This window comes from Trichechus manatus, unplaced genomic scaffold, assembly GCF_000243295.1.
Source record: "Trichechus manatus latirostris isolate Lorelei unplaced genomic scaffold, TriManLat1.0 scaffold00119, whole genome shotgun sequence".
Lineage (NCBI taxonomy): Eukaryota > Metazoa > Chordata > Mammalia > Sirenia > Trichechidae > Trichechus > Trichechus manatus.
Genome location: NW_004444055.1, coordinates 8,604,667 through 8,621,840, shown reverse-complemented (window position 1 = coordinate 8,621,840; position 17,174 = coordinate 8,604,667). Strand labels below are relative to the sequence as shown.

At 40.8% G+C, this 17,174-nt stretch overlaps 1 protein-coding gene across 2 annotated transcripts in view; it reads left to right on the top strand.

Moving 5' to 3' along the window:
* Window positions 1-17,174, top strand: part of TMCC3 (transmembrane and coiled-coil domain family 3) — a 79,396-nt gene that overhangs the window by 36,101 nt on the left and 26,121 nt on the right. Inside the window, exon 2 of one of the 2 annotated variants that reach the window (XM_023738583.1) lies at window positions 8,204-8,294. The exons of the other annotated variant lie outside the window; for it this stretch is intronic. Coding sequence (XP_023594351.1) covers window positions 8,220-8,294 — 75 coding nt within the window. The 5' untranslated portion in view covers window positions 8,204-8,219. The remainder of the gene's footprint in view (window positions 1-8,203; window positions 8,295-17,174) is intronic. 2 annotated transcript variants of the gene reach the window in all.

Here is a 17,174-nt window from a genome sequence, read left to right as displayed (position 1 = left end):
TATTGTTTCCTATAGATAAGACAGTGTTTGCTAAGCATAGTTACTTCTGGTGTGCATGAGGCAGTACAAGCAACATAGGAATTACCTGAAGAGCTTGTTAAAGTATATATATGTAGATTGGACTCCAGAGATTGAGACCCAGAGATTCGATAAGTCCTCCACAGGACCTGAGCGTCAGTCTTTTATTTGACCTGAAGAGTTTTGTGGGTTTTTTTTTTTTTTTTCTTTTTAAGCTTTTAACACAGGCTGTGAGGTCCTTCCCCACACAGCCCTAGTTCATCCCACTTTCCAGAGTAAAACTAACTTTAAGCATAAACACAAATGTTCAGCACAATAAGATGGTTAAATAGAGCCACTTAAATTGTCAAAGAGTCTATAACACATACAGCAGGTACCTTTAACAACAACAATAAAAACCCATTGCCATCCAGTCGATTCCGACTCATAGTGACCCTGTAGGACAGAATAGAGCTGCTACCCCATAGGGTTTCCAAGGGGCGGCTGGTAGATTCAAACGGCTGACCTTTTGGTTAGCAGCTGTAGCTCTTAACCACTGTGCCGCCAGGGCTTCCAGGTACCTTTATAGAGGGGAAGAAATAAAAACAAAACCCTAATCTTCTGAGGCTCTAAGACAGAGGTTCCTAAAGTTTAATGATTAAATAAATCATTAACTATAAAAGCATACATATTGTAGTGTATATCTCTTGTATAGAATTACTGTTTGTGTGTCACTTTTCCATTTCTTGTCTAACAAAGATGAAGTAACACTGTTAAATGAAGTGTTTAGTAGATCATTTGCATAAGCCTAAATTATAAGGTTCATTTTTTTTCCTATTAACTAGCTTAATTTTAAAAATGAAAATTCATAGAAAGAAATCCCATAGTGCTAAAGGGCATAAGGTGAAAAATGCAGCCAAGTGCTTTAACCGCTGCACCACCAGGGTTCTTTTTCCCCAGAGATAAACACTGTTAAGTTTCTTATGTATCTTTACAGAAATATTCTCTACACAATATATATATCCATATTTATTTAACCAGTCCACTATTGGTATACAATTTAGGTTCCTTCCAGGGTGGGTTTTTTCCTCACGTTTGTTTTGTTTTGTAATACTGTATTGGATATCTTTGTACATATATGGACAAATTTATAAAAGCAAAATTGTTGAGTCAAGGGGTATGTGTATTTTAAATAAGGATAGATATGAACAAATTGCCCTCCTAAACCTTCTCTGCATCATAGCAACACACAAGCCTCCACTGACAGACGAGTGGTGGCTGCACATTAGGTGCATTGGTCAGGAATCAAACCTAGGTCTCGCAGTTCTTCCATGTGGAAGGCAAGAATTCTACCACTGAACCAGCGGTGCCCCCCTAGGCAAACAGCTAACTATGCTTTTTCTGCATAAAACCAGAGACCCACTTCACGACCTCTGGTCGAAAGAACTAAATCTTGGGAAAAAGAAGAATTTAAAAAGTAGTTGTCTTAGTTATCTAGTGCTGCTGTAACAGAAATACCCAAGTGGATGGCTTTAACAAACAGAAGTTTATTCTCTCACAGTCTAGATGGCTAGAAGTCTGAATTCTGGGTACCAGCTTCAGGGGGGGAAGGCTTTATCTCTGTCGGCTCTGGAGGAAGATCCTCCTCTCTTCAGCTTCTGCTTCCTGATGCCTTGGAGATCTCCAGGTGTTATGGCATCTCTTACCATCTCTGTCTCTGATCTCTTGTTTAATCTCTTTCTGTATCTCAAAAGAGATTAACTCAAGATGTACTCTACACTAATACTGCCTCATTAACATAACAAAGACAGCCCATTCCCAAATGACATAGAGGTTAGGATTCACAGCATGTTTTGGGGGGATGTAATTCAATCCATAACAGTAGCTAAGCTGTTCAGAGGGAGAAGAGAGTAGAGAATGGCTTAGCAGAGCAAGTAGCTAACCCTGAATTTGCCAGGAGAGTGCTTTGGGTCATATGAGGACACAGAACCTGAATTGGGTTCTGAAGAAAGTAAGATAACCCTTGAGCATAATGTGATAGTGAAAAAATAATGCTATAGATTATGGTAAATTCCTTGATAGGACCTGCTTCTTTTGTAGATGCCCTGGGGCAGTTTGGGGGAAGCATTATGATGATGAGAAGCTCTTCATTCTAATGTGAATCATCTTGTAGTTAGACTGGTGTGTGTGATGTGTATTTCAAAGTAATGTTTAATTGGAAGAATTACATCGTCTCAGAATTCTTTCACACCGTCCTCGCCTCCTCAGTGTCTGAGAGATAATTAATGCAAACCCAGAGCCAGGTGTCGGGGATATTGCTGGCTTAGTAGCAGATACAGTTAATTGAATGGCCATCTAGCTACGTTTTGTTTTTTTTTTTTTTTTTTTTTGTTTTTGTTTTTGTTTTTGTTTTTTTTGCCCTCTGCTAACAGCTGGATAGGGGATCTTACAGACACACAAAGAATTGGTTGAATCTATTCAAGTCTGAATAGTGGTGGTTCAGTGATAGAATTCTCACCTTCTATATGGAGACCTGGGTTCCATTCCCGGCCAGTGCACCTCACGTGCAGCCACCACCTATCTGTCAGTGGAGGCTTGCATGTTGCTATGATGCTGAACAGGTTTTAGCTGAGCTTCCAGACTAAGACAGACTAGGAAGAAAGGCCTGGTGATCTACTTCCCAAAATTAGCCAGTGAAAACCCTATGGATCACAACAGTTACATCTGCAAGCGATTATGGAGGGCATTTCATTCTGTTGAATGTGGAGTCACCATGAGTAAGGGGCCGACTCGACAGCAGCTAACAACAATATTCAAGTCTGGGGAGATCAACTGAGGCAGGAAAGAGTTGGGAGGTATCTTGGGCCTATGTGTCAATGAGGAGTCAAAATCTAAGAGGGATGGGCAGGTGGTGTATTGAGTTTAAAGGGAGATATGCAGAGTCCAGTAAACATGGGAACAGCAAGAACTGCAGGTTAGGGCTAACCTTAGTGTGAGGGGAGAGTACATGTTCTTCAGCACTTACAGACCAACGTGCCCTCTCAGACTGGTCATGCTTAAATTATGCTGCGTGTGGCCAGGTTGTAGACAGATAGCAGTAGGACCATTAGCACTGAATTGAATCATTTTTGTGTGTTTCATCAAAAGAGTTAAATGAGCCAAACTAGTAGAGAGCCTTGAGGCAATTGTAAAATAATTTTATATTAGAAACTTGGGTGAAATTTTTGTTGGTGGTGAGATATTTATGACTGAGACACTGAACATGAAATGGGAATGCCAAACTCGGCAGTGAGTGAAAGAATGGGAGTACGTGAAGCCACCAGAAAAGGATCAGGAAGGAAGGAAGGAAGAAGTGATTGTGAATGTGTTTTGGCAAGTGAGGTGGAGATAAAATAAACTAGTGGCCAAGATAATTTGAGACTAGGGAGACATAAAAATAAGTAAGACAAGTTGGAGCCAAATTTGAAGGCAACACCAAAAGAAAAATGAACAAGCTTAACTATGTGGCGTTGAATTTTGTATGCCTTAGTGATCAGTCTGATTTTTAAATCTTACTGTAGTTTTAAAATGTTCATTTTAAAAGTTATAAACAGAATAAACAAATTGAGCCTGGCAAAGAAAGTATATATTTCTTAAATACAAAATATACTGTTGACTTAACATTTGGTTTAAAGCAGCATCCATTTGCTAGAATTTATTATTTAACATTTATTTAAGACCTTTACTTGCACTGTGCCAAGGGATAGAGACTATGCAATATTAACTTCAGGAGATCCTCTTCCTCTTAAATATTACAGTATAGTTTTATACAGAGTAGAGTTCTGTTACTTTGACTAGGCTTTGTTAGAGTGACAAAATTCTCTCTTTCCAAACCCGTCGCCCTTCTTTCCTCTCATCCCATCCCCAACACAGAGTTAAATCAGTACTGCTTAAATCATATAACAATTCTGAGATCTTTGCACTAGTATTTAAAGGCAGGAAACCCTTGGTCCCCTGGACTATTCTAGCCTGAGTTTTTCATTTGACTTGTGGCAATTCAAATATTTGAGAAACTGTGCATACACGAGAGGTCAAAAGGAATTTATTTAAAGACGAGTGACTGACAGCAAGAAAGCTTGTAATCTGTTGGAAGAGCTGATATTCATGTGGTTATAATACAGCATACATGTAATACATGATTAAGAAAGGGCAAGAGAAAAGTATTGAACGTCTTCTGTATCCAGCATGATATCAGGTTCTTTTCTGATCTCATTAAATCCCAGGAGGAATTTCCTTAGATGAAAATGAGTCTCAGAAAGATTAATTTACTTGCCCAGGGTCATAGGGCTACTAAGTGGCAGAGCTGAGATTTGATCAGGTTTGCCTGGTCCTAGTAGTCCCTGGGTGGCACAGACTGTTAAGCACTTGACTACGAACTGAAAAGTTGGCAGTTCAAACCCACCCAGAGGCACCTCAGAAGAAAGGACTGACGATCTGCTTCTAGAAGGTCACAGCACTGAAAACCCTGCGGAGTGCAGTTCTCCTCCAACGCACATGTGGTCACCATGAGTCAGAATCGACGCCACAGCAACTGGTTTGGTTTTTGCCTAACCTGAAGTACATGTATATCCTCTCAGTAAGGTGCCTCAAGGCGCTGTCACTGATGGGCCTTGATTCTGTCTCTTTGGCTCCTTTCTCTCTCTGAGCTTTGACACGTATACTCAACGTCTGTGCTTAATTGTCCCACAGGAACCTCAAAGCCATCATATCTGAAGCTGAATGCCTCTGTACTCCACATCTCCTCCTGCTCCTCGTTAGTTGCCTATCTTGTGAGTGATCTTATCAGCCACCAGAAGGAATGAAACAAAGTCAGAATTTTCTGTGACTTCTTCCTCTCCCTTGACCCCCACATCTAGTTGGTGTCAAGTACTTTTGATTCTACCTCCTTCATATACCTCAAACACTACTCTCTGCTTTCCTACTACCACCCTGCATATACATTCACCAGCTCTTGCCTTAGATTACTATAGCAGGCTCCAGTCTGCTCTGTCAAAATGCATTTTCCATCCTGCTTTTTCAGAAGGACAGACCTGAAATGGGTATCTGATCATCGTAATCCCCTACACAACATTCTTTAGTGGCTGCCACGCAGACTATTGGATGAAATTCAAACACCTCTGTATAATTTAACTGGGACCTTCAAGATTTGATCCCTGTCTGCCATCCCAGTTCTCCTTCCTTCTTCACCTCTAACTGTATGCTCCAAATCCTTACCTGCTATCTGGCTAACTCCCTTCACCTGACAAGTCTCTTTCTGCATTATACTACTTTGTGTACCCCCCGCCAGCTGTCCCACGCAAGTACTTCCTAAGTGCCATGTACTGCCTCTCCTGACACTTATCAGTGACTATCACTGTTCCTCTCTCCCTCACCACTAGACTGGGAGGGGACTGGCTCCTTTGCAACTCCAGCATGCTTGCCTCCCTGTGCCTGACACACACAGGCACCCAGCGAGCCTCTATCGAATGAAGAATCAACAGAGGAAAGAGTCTCCTGACTCTGCTGACTACATTTGAGCCACTTCCCTTCCCTAGGCGCTCTGCCTGACCACTTGCTGTTGACTCTGTCTTCATTCATGTTGTGTTTCCTGTGCTGTACCCAACCAGAGTTTGTTGACTTAAGCTCATTTCCTTGTCGGTAAATGCGGACTGCCAGACTTAATGTCCTCTAAGGTTCTCTTGCCTTCCCAGAGTTGTGTGATAACAGGACTCCATTCTAGTCTGCCCCCCTGCAAAGATATAGAATGAGTATCTTTTCTGTTAGCACAAAGAGAACATTTGTACAGCAGTAATGTTGAATATAGTGTATTATGGCTGGCAGTTGGACTGGTTACAGTGGTGGGCGTGGAGTTTCTCCGAGATAAATGCGGGAATACCCAGAGATAATGTGAGCAATATCTCCAAAGTCCAGGGTGAGTCATCTGGTAGGTACTGTTAGAAAATCTAGCCTGGCTTCCTTGCAGACGTACTCAAGTGCCTCTCTGGCAGGAGGGCGAGCTGGTTGCTGATCCTGGTCTGCTCTCTGATTTGTGGTACGGCATTTGGTAAGTCTCTGCACCACTCTCCGATTTCAATCAGTGTGTAATTATGTATTGTGGAGCTTTGTGATAATTTCCCATAAGGTTCTTAAACCAAAACCAAGCCTGTTGCCATAAAGTTGATTCTGACTCATAGTGACTCTATAGGACAGAGTAGAACTGTCCCATAGGGTTTCCAAGGCTGTCATCTTTATGGAATCAGACTGCCAGATCATTCTCCTGCGGAGCAGTTGGTGGGTTTGAACTGCCGACCTTTAGGTTAGCAGTCAAACGCTTGTAAGATGCCTTAGAGAAGTGCAGATTATTTTTGTGCTCTTAGTAGTTATCTTTGTGTTTACCCAAATCCCTCCCTAATCTCTCAGTGCATTGCTAGGTATTTAAACTGGTTAAACTCGTAATGAATCACCAAACTCCTGATTGTTTGGTCCTTTAATGTAAGTCTGATGTCTGGGATTTAAGACATGGATAAATATACGGGTTTGAGTGTGCTGGCTACTGCTTGGAAAAGAGCCAAGTCTCCTCCCAAGTTCTACTTCTCTGTGAGTTTGAAAGTCATCCTGGATTTAACCAGGCTGAGTTGGAATCTAACTTTGTACTTTAAAATTCAGTCTTTGACCAGCTAACATGTCTGAGTCCTCCCTTCCCTCCATAAAATTGACTTTGTGTGAATGTGTCAGCCACTGTCAGCCTACCACATGAAAGAAAGATGTGGTCAGTGCCTCAGAGGTTGGGAGAGGAAGCAGCAGTGGGAGAAGTATAGTGTGCATCTGTGAAGAATTGGCTTCTCTGGCCATACTCAGGTACCCAGGGTGAAGGATGCAGGGCTGCCTATGGGGCAGAGAAAGATTCACTTCACGGGAACTCTGCTCCTGAGCTGCTTGATCTCATGGGAAGTCTGTATTCAATTTGTGGCTTTGTGTATCTGTGTCATGGAAGACTTCTGTATATTACTTTAAAATAAATATAATCTTTCTTTCATTTCCTGGGTATTAAAATATTTATACACATGTATTAATTCAGATTTTTTTTCTAAGTAGTTAGTTCTGTATCAAAAGTTTGTCCAAAATGTCACAAAGGAGAGTTTGTTGTTGATAACGATGCCCAGCCTTTAGAAAGTAGCATAATTGTGGGCGGGGAGTGGAAAGCTAGAGGAATTTGCTGCTTACTGTTCGATATTTTGCATCTTGAAGACTACATTTCTGTCATTAAAAAGAGAGAGAAGCCATTTCCAACAGTGCAAAGCATCTTGCAGCCTCATGGCACTGTGAGTGCAACATAGTCAAAGGTTAATGCGCAAAGTTCCAGTTGGAAAGAAAGGGGAAATTGTGACACACAGCCTGCTAGAACACTGCTTGTGAAAGAAGTACAGCTGCCTTCTGTGTGAGCCTGTTCAGAAGGACACAGGAAGGGGTGTCATCTCGCAAGCCACTAGTTGACTGGCTGTTGTGGAGAGGCCCTCTTAATATCCACTGGTCCCTCCAGGCTTCTCCTCATCCCTGGTTCCTTTCCTCCAGCTGATTGCCTAAAGTGCAAGAGTGGATTTTTTCAGGCTGCCAGGGGCTGAACCTGTTGTCTGCGGGAAATGGTGGGATCCCTCCTGACTACATCCTGCATATCCATCATATGCTGGGGCATGTCGAGATCTTCCTTCTAAAGTGAAGGATAAGTTATGGCATCTGGCCCCTCCCACAACTAAAAAGGAGTTACAGTGCCTGGTGGGCCTCTTTGGATCTTGGAGGCAACATAACCCTCACTAGGGCTACTCCAGCCTGTGACTCAAAAAGCTACTAGTTTTGAGTTGAGCCCAGAACAAGAGAAGGTTCTACAACAGGTTCAGGCCGCCATGCAAGCCACTTTGCCACTCGGGCCGTGACCTGGCTGATCCAGTGGTGCTTGAAGTGTCAGTGGCAGATAGAGATGCTGTTTAGAGTCTTTGGCAGGCCCCTATTGGTGAATCCCAGCACAAACCCTTAGGATTTTGGAGAAAAGCCCTGCTATCCTCTGCAGATAACTGCTCTCCTTTTGAGAAACAGCTTTTGGCTTGTCACTGGGCCTTACTAGAGACTGAATGCTTAACCACAGGTCACCAAGTCACCATGTAGCCTGAACTGCATGTCATCTGACCCACAGAGCCATAAAGTTGGACATGCACAGCAGCACACCATCATTAAATGGAAGCGGTATATACAAGATTGAGCCTGAGCAAGACTTGAAGGCACAGGTAAGTTGCATGAGGAAGTAGCCCAAATGCCCATGGTCTCCACTCCTGTTACATTACCTTCCATCACCCAGTCTGCACCTATGGCCTCATGGGGAGTTCCTTATGATCAGTTGACTGAGGAAGAGAAAACTCATGCCTGGTTTACAGATGGTTCTGCGCGTTATGCAGGCACCACTTGAAAGTGGACAGCGGTAGCGCTACAGCCCCTTTGCGGGACCTCCCTGAAGGATAGTGGTGAAGGAAAATCCTCCCAATGGGCAGAACTTCGAGCAGTGCACTTGGTTGTTCACTTTGCTTGGAAGGAGAAATGGCCAGATGTGTGATTGTATACTGATTCATGGGCTGTGGCCAATGGCTTGGCTGGATGGTCAGGGACTTGGAAGGAACATGATTGGAAAATTGGAGGCAAGGAGGTATGGGGAAGAGGTATGTGGATGCGCCTCTCTGAATGGGCCAAAGAAGTGAAGACAGTTATGTCTCATGTCAGTGCTCAACAAAGTGTTGAGCACTTCCATCATGGAAAGGGCAGTATTCTGTTCTTACTGGAGTAGACACTTAAACTCTGGATACAGATTTACCTTCCCTGCATGCAGTGCTTCTGCCAAAACTACCATCTGTGGAATTACAGAATGCTTATCCACCATTGTGGTACCCCACGTAGCATTGCCTCTAATCAAAGGACTCACTTCACAGCAAATAAAGTGCTGTAATTGGCTCATGCTCATGGAATTTGTTGGTCTTACCATGTTCTCCATCATCCTGAAGCAGCTGGCTTGATAGAATGATGGAATGGCCTTCTAAAAACAGAGTTATGGTGCCAGCTAGGTGGTAATAACTTCCAGGGTTGGGGCAGTGTTCTCCAGGAGTCTATATATGCTCTAAACCAGCATCCAACATACGGCGCCTTTCTCCCATAGCCAGGATTCATGGGTCCAGGAATCAAGGGGTGGAAATGGGAGTGGCACCACTGACTATTACCCCAAGTGACCCACTTTCAGAATTTTTGCTTCTTGCCCTGCAACCCTATGCTCCCCAGAAGTAACCCTGCCCTATCTTGGCTTCTGAAACTTCAACCTTAAAGAGAACACTAATAAACTTGTTTAAGGAGATAGCTTATTGCACTTTGTAGTTATAAAAACCATTGTTGAAAGGCAAAACCAAACTTTAAAACTTGAGAATCATAAATAAAGCATTCCAGCCCTCGGGAGTCAAATGAGCTATATGCAGACAGTCATTCGATGAACTCTGTGATTCCCTTCAGACACCGTGAATAGAGTCTGTCACAACTGTTATCGTCTGTTCCTGTGGATGTTCTGAGTGAAGAGCCTGTATCATGGCTGCGTAATACAGAAAAAAAGATGTGGTCCTTGGGAAACCAGTTTCTCTATAGAAATATTACAGGGCTTTCAATAGTGTTGGTCCTTGAGAAGATGTTTTGTGAAATTATATTAAAAAAAAAGGATATAACATTAGTACACCATATTTCCTTTTTGAGATTTTTGTTTGAAAACTTTTATTTATGACTTGGCAATTTCAGATTAACTCCATAAAATTTTTTTTAGAACTACCTTTTAAGACATGGTTTTACTTCCTTAGGAAATTGGATTTAAAAACCCTCTTTTCAGTAGGGAATTACTTTTCTAAAAATAACTGCATAAACTAAATCATCAAGTTAGTTTGAGTTACAAAAATGCTTACTATCCTGGGCACAGAGGCCAGTTATCTTGCTGCTATTAGCAAAATCATAGGTCCATAGAGAACTCAAGGAAGCATCTTGAGTGTGCTAATGGATTTTGAAATATTTGCATATTAATCTCACTTGAGGATGCAGGCACTGGGGACTTTTTTAAAGCTATGAAAATAACAAGGTGAATTAAAAAAAAAAAACTATTCCAGAAAGAGGCTATAAAACAAAAAGTGAGTCTGTTTGTCCCCAGATTCCCAGTCGTACTCCCCAGAGGTAACTACCATCAACAATTTCTAAGATATCCTTCTAGAAATTTCCCCCAATAGATTGTACACTTGTGTATTCTATATAAATCCCCCTATTCTCTTTTAAAAGAGCCCTGGTGGTGCAGTGGTTAAGTGCTTGGCTGCTAACTGAAAGGTCGACAGTTCGAACCCACCAGCCGCTCCTCAGGAGAGAGATGTGGCAGTCTGCTTCCATAAAGATTACAGCCTTGTAAACCCTGTGGGGCATTACTACTCTGTCCTAAAGGGTCACTGTGAGCCGGAATTGACTCAACAGCAATGGGTATTCTCTTTTAAAAGTAGCCCTGTGACGCAATGGTTATGCACTCAGCTGCTGTCCAGAAAGTTGGCAGTTCGAACCCACCAACCGCTCCATAGGAGAAAAGGCCTGACTATCTGCTCTCATAAAGATTGCAGCCTAGAAAACCCTGTGAGGCAGTTCTCCTCTGTCCTATGCAGTCGCTATGAGTTGGGATCGACTCAACAGTACACAACAATAATAATTCTCTTTTAAAGCATAGATGAGCGTGTACTATAGTATAGGCACAGCTCTGCATCTTGCTTTTGCCCTTTAAAAGATTTGATAGCTTTTCATGGTAGCCTGTTGAGATCCACCTGCATTTTAGTGGCTGCATTGTTTTCCATTGTACTACAGTTATTTTAAGTGGTTCTTTATTGCTGGATGTCTATGCTGTTTCCTGAATTTTTGCTATTAATGGGGACTTTAAAGTGTTTTTATAAAGCTATTGCTTATTTTGTCATTTATAACTTGAATTACCGTATCATCACATAGAAGAGTCATTAGAATTTCTCCTTAGAGTTTATCTTAAAGCCTAGTGATTTTGCAAAGATAGATGTGATGAAGAACATAATATTTGTACCTGATAACTAGAATGGACCATGTTTTTGAGAAAGGACTTTTCTCCTAGATGACTAACTTTTATCTTTAGTGGCTATGGGGAAATCCTGCTCCAGGGACAGTTAACAAGGTTGAATGTCTGGAGAGCCAAGTTCTGACTTGGGCTTTGTTGCAAACTAGCTCTGTGGCCAGGCCATAGACAAGCACATTTTTAACCTTTAGGTCTTACTTTCTTCCTTCATAAAATGGTGGTAATAATATCTAAAAACATAGATAGGCGGGGAGAATGAACTAAGAATTGTGATGTCATGATGCAGTTTGAGAAGTTTAAAATCCTGTGGTGATAGGTATCATTGTCATAATTTGGCTTTCTTGATTCTTGATTGCTACTAATATAAGTTGTGGGAAAAATGGATGTTAGTGTGACTTAAGGTAAATAGAAATTGTAAACTTTCAGAATTTGACAATTTTTTAAAATGGCTTATTCTTCTTCTCAGTCTGTGTTTAGTCTATATTGCTGTCTTTAGTCTTGTTCTTTTAAAACTAGTTTTTGGACACATAATTGTACTACAGTTGAATGTATGAGAAAAAATTCCATTATACTGATCTCCATAGAATATCTTTATATTTTCATTTTCCCTTCTGTTATGACTAGGATTTTACTAGAAAACACATTCCTAGGTCAGTAGGGATTAGAGATTAAATAGCACTTCCCACATTACAAATAAGTGAAAAGAGTAGAAGCTGATGAACAGTTATCTATTGCACACTTGCTATATGCTGCAGGCTGTATGAGGAAATGCCCTCTAGATGCTCAGAGTTTAATAAGCGGTTAGAATAATTGCACACAATGATGGTGGTGATAGTGGTGTTGGTGATGATACAAGGCAGACTATAGTGTTAGAAGCAGCAAAGAAGAATATGAAAAAGACACTTGTAAATACTTTGATCTCCATTTCTGTTCTTTAAATCGCTTGATTTTTTTTTTTTTTTTTTTTGTTTGCCTGTTTTAAGATATTTGAAGGATTATATGGAAGTTCAAAAGGGCTAGGATTTTTTCTTCCTTTCTCTGGTGCTTCTGATGTTAATAATGGTGGAGAAGTGGGTTGTGATATTTAAGAATGTGAGGAAAGGGAATGTATTGCAACTTGGTAGCTAAAGAATTGAGGGGTTCCTACTCTCTTCTCTCCGACCTCTAGTGGAAACGGCACCCTGTTGTATCTTGATGGTTTGTTATAAGCTGGTTAGCAAACTTTCTTATGATAATTCATCTATTTGGACATGGGAGAATATTTGTTATACAGAGCTTATCGTTTCCTTAATATTTCTCTAATGGTGTTTTTTGCAAACATTGCTCGTTGCCTATCCAGACACCATTTTCTTCCCTTTCTACCTGGCTGGCAGAGCCTGCCCCCACTATAGAGGCTGAAAATGTTAGGTACTTCTTTCTCAGCTTCCCTCACAGCTAGGGCATGGAATGTGACTCAGTTCTGGTCAGAGGGGACCTATGGGGGAACTTGATGATGAGCTTCTGGAAAATATTTTGCTCCCTCATACAATATGAGAGAAGAGAAGTATCCTCTTCTGTGACCAGAAATTGTCTAATATGTTTCTAAAATACAGTAGTTTCCTTGCTCTACACGAAGGAACAAGCCATTGTTCTAAGGATGTCATTGTTGTGTGCCGTCGAGTCTATTCCAACTCACAGTAACACAAGAAGACAGAGTAGAGCTGCCCCATAGAGTTTCCTAGGCTGTAATCTTTACAGGAGCAGATCTCCAGGTCTTTTCTCACACGGAGAAGCTGGTGGGTTCAAACTGCCAACCTTTTGGTTAGCAGCCAAGTACTTAACCAGTGGGCCACCAAGTCTCCTTGTTCTAAGGATACCCTTGCTGTTGAGTCGATTCTGACTCATAGTGACTCTATAGGATAGAGTAGAACTGCCACGTAGGGTTTCCAAGGCTGTAAATCTTAACAGAAGCAAACTGCCACATCTTTTTCCCACAGAGCAGTTGGTGGGTTCAGACTGCCAACCTTTCAGTTAGCAGCCAAGCATTTAACCACTGCATCACCAGGGCCCCTTGTTCTAAGGATAGTGGAGTGAAAAGATGGAAAGAACTTAGGTCCTTGAAGATATTTTTAAGCTTCCAAACCAACCCTCTCATCTGATCTTCTTAGCTTATAAGATCATAAGTGCCTTTGTTATTGAAACTTCTTTTATTTAGATACTTAGTTAATGTAATTATGCATCTGATATACAATTTTACCCATAGGAAATATTATTAAAGTGGTTAAATGATTCAATTATGTAACATTTTAGTGCAGGAAAGGATTTAGTGCAATGGGAAGGACTCACGGTAAGAACAGCAGAATCTCAGAGTAAGCATTGTTACTAGATTGGAGGTGATAAGAAACAACTTAGTGTGAAAGAGGTTAAATTGAGCTAGACGCTGAAGGAACCCCAAGTTTTTAGTAAGTAGGGAGCTAGGGAAGACATTCTAGGAACCCTGAGGTTGTAGAAGCAGGCTATGGAATCTCACCTGGATTAGAGCCCTGGCTCATCGCTCACTAGTTTGTGACCTTGTCAGGTTACTTGATCTTCATCATGATACACTAAACACAACTTGTAGAATTGGGGTGAGGATTAGAGACAAAATAGGTCAGGCATCTGTCGCAGTGACTGACGCATAGCTGGCCTGAGTAGATGGTGGAGGTATAAAGGGTGGTGATGACTGTGTACATGGCAGGCGGAGGGAACACCATGAGCACTGATGAGGTGAGCTAGTAAAAATGATCTTAACATGTCATTATTTATCTGGACAAAGTTCACTGGGATCATACCACTTGGTCTAGGTAAGAAAGTTGTGAGTACAAAGTCTGGAGAGACAGGCTTGGGTCAAGAACAGAGGACCTTCAATCCCAACTTAAGGAATTCACCCCTCATCCTGTAGAGCCTCTATGTGATGACTGTTGAGAGGCACAGCCTGGAGAGAGTGGGATGAGTTAGGAGATCTTTGAAATAGTCTAGATGTGAAGCATAAAAGACCTAGACCAAGGAGGTATCAGGCATTGGAAAGGAAGGAAGGGTCAGGTGTTTGAGAAAATATAAAAAGAGAGAGAGAGAGAACATAGTGATGTGAGAGGCAAGGGAGAGGGAAGACTTAGTGATGATTCTGAATGCCTGCAAGCCATTGAGTGTGAGATTCAAAACAGACTTGTAACACTTCCAGATAATCATATCCCAGGTATAAGAGCAGGAACAGTTGGGAAGATTTATTGAAACTTTTGATGAGTGATATTACTTAAGTGGAAAGTAAATGATATTGCCAAATCTGTTTGTCATTTAATTCTTGTGTAATTATGCTTGCCACTTTCCCTCTGTTTATATATAAAGTTTGGTTCCCTTGAGGGATGTGCCCCATAATAAAATAAATATACCCTTGCCTCTGATTAGATATGATTGAACACTTTGAGTCAGTCCTGTAATATGAAGTATATGCTCACTGGTTGTTGACTACATGTTCACAGGGATTGTGATTCTTACAGATATATTTACAATGGCCTATTAATAAAACTCCAATCATAACAACATCTAAAGTAATTGAATGACTGAATGACATCGGAGGCATCATGAAGTATAGAAATCAAAGAAATTTCAGTTCATCAAATTCAGGGTAATAACTGGCCTGAATGAGGTTTCAGAATGTTCTAGTTGGTGAATCTTGAACAGATGGTCCTCTCGCATTTTGAAGTGCTTAATTAGGTAGGTGGACTCAGTTGAATTAATAAAGTGCACCACACTGGAGATATTATTATGTAGTTAGCAACCTTTGGAGCTTTATTTAAGTTCATCAGCTTTTCTAGTAAGTATAAAGCAAAAGGAAAACTTCACCCTTCGTATATTTTAGGGAACTAGACATGAGTAAAGAAACCTCTTAAGATGGGCATTGCGCCTTTTGGACATAAAATTAGTATGTTTTCAAACAGTAATTCTGCACACAGGTAGTTCTGTCATAGGCTGAAAGCACGTGTCCCTGTCTGAGTGTTCTCGAAGTCTCATTAGGAAGTTAGGGCACTGAGCCTGGTACATGGCCCATGATTTGGTTTATTGCAGTGCTCAGTGAAGAAAAAAACAGCAACTGCCAGAGATGCTGCCACAATTTTTTTTTTCTTTTTAACCTTTTACTAATCTAATTTTGGATTTTTTTTCAGACAGAATTTGTGTCACAATATGGAGTTAGACTGTGTCAATAGGTGTACCATGGTACTCTCCCACAGTCAGAAGAATCTGGGAAATCTTCCATAACTAGAGGCATCAGAAGAAAGGCCTGGCAACCTACTTCCCAAAACCCAGCCATTAACAATACTATGGAGCACAGTTCTACCCTAACACACATAAGGTGACCATGAGTCAGAATCGACTCAACATGGTATCTGGTTTGGTCTATTTTATGGTTTAGAGTGAGGAGAATATGATTTGCAGCATACATTGAGAGATTTCTTTTTTTCAATCCATGAGTAAGAGACTGAGGGAATTACACTTTTCGGGGAAGTTATCCTTAACTCCTGCCTGTTCTTTCATCTTAGTGAAAATTTTGCTCTTTTCAGTCTGTCAAGCCCCCTGATGGAAATCACCAGGGCTTTGATAATAATTGGAGTTTGTTTAGCATTTCAGGTCCCTGGAAGGAAGATGAGTGGAGATAGAATAAAATACTGATCGTGTATTCCTGAGGCAAATGCCCATTTTTTTTGTTTTTGTTTTTGTTTTTTTTAATTTCATGTGATGAATAATATTCTTTCAGGTGAGAACTTAGCTGTTCTTAGCTTCAAATGATGTTTTCTAAAAAGCAGTTGGTATGGTCACATGATCCATGTCACAGACAAAGGCACACTTAGTGTTGGTATGCAGTGCATGTGTAGGTATATGTTGACCAAATCTTACAAATTCATTAATGAATCATTCTTATGTGACTGTGTACAGCAGATGAACCAGATATGAAATCCCTGTGTACATTATGGTCACAGCTCTGTATTTTTAGAAACTTCACAAGAATTTAAACAATGTCTGTGTTTAAGGTAGCTTTTTTTTTCTCTGCAACTCTTTTTTTTTTTTTAGTTGTTTTATTGTGGTAAAATGTATATAACAACATTTCCCAATTGAACATTTTTTACATGTACAATTCAGTGGCATTGTTTTTGTTTATTATGGTATACAGCTATCACTACTACCTATTTCCAAATTATTCTACCAATAAGATAGAGTTTTGTGGGTGTTTTTTTCCCTTTCTTCCTCTTTTCTATATTCCAGTTTCTCTATTTTATGTTTATGATTTAAAAAAAAAATCCACACCTACTTTTAAAACACTGGCTTCCCCTTGCCTACACATGAGTGTCAAAGTCCATCGTGGTTTACAGAACCTGTTGCAGACTGACTGTGCTCTCCAGAGCACCTGTCCTGCACCTCTCTCTCTTGCCTCAGCCCGCAGTCACACCCGAATTTAAAGTGACCCATTTAGCCATACTAAATTCTAGACAGGCCAAACAACTTTTAGTTTCTTAAACGTGGTGCTTTTTGCCTTTGTAAGCACGCTGTGCTCCTTGGTGCACTCTCTTGGCTGATTTTAGAACTTCTTCTTCTACATCCAAGTCAAATATCACCTTCTTAGAAGCTGTCTGACTGAAGCCTTCTGGTTACTTATTTCCTCTTCTTTGTTCCCTATAGTAATTATTACATTTTGCTATGACCATGTGGTTCTGTAGGTCTCTCTGCCCAAACAGTGAACTCCTAACGCAGAGTTTATCATGTGCATCTTTCTGACTCTAATGCTTTTAGCATACTGCCTGGGTGAGAGAAGATGCCCAGGAAACATTTCTCAAGTAGAAATCCTGCTTTCTGAGGCAGTTTTATGAGGCTGGTTTGGAATTTAGATTAATCAAGTCCATTAACTATCATAAAAATTTTCAGCTAAATAAGTAAGCCCTAATTGTACATTATGTGCTTTTAGTTAAAGTCATCCTCTTTGAGAAACATTGGCTTTTTAAAATATGTA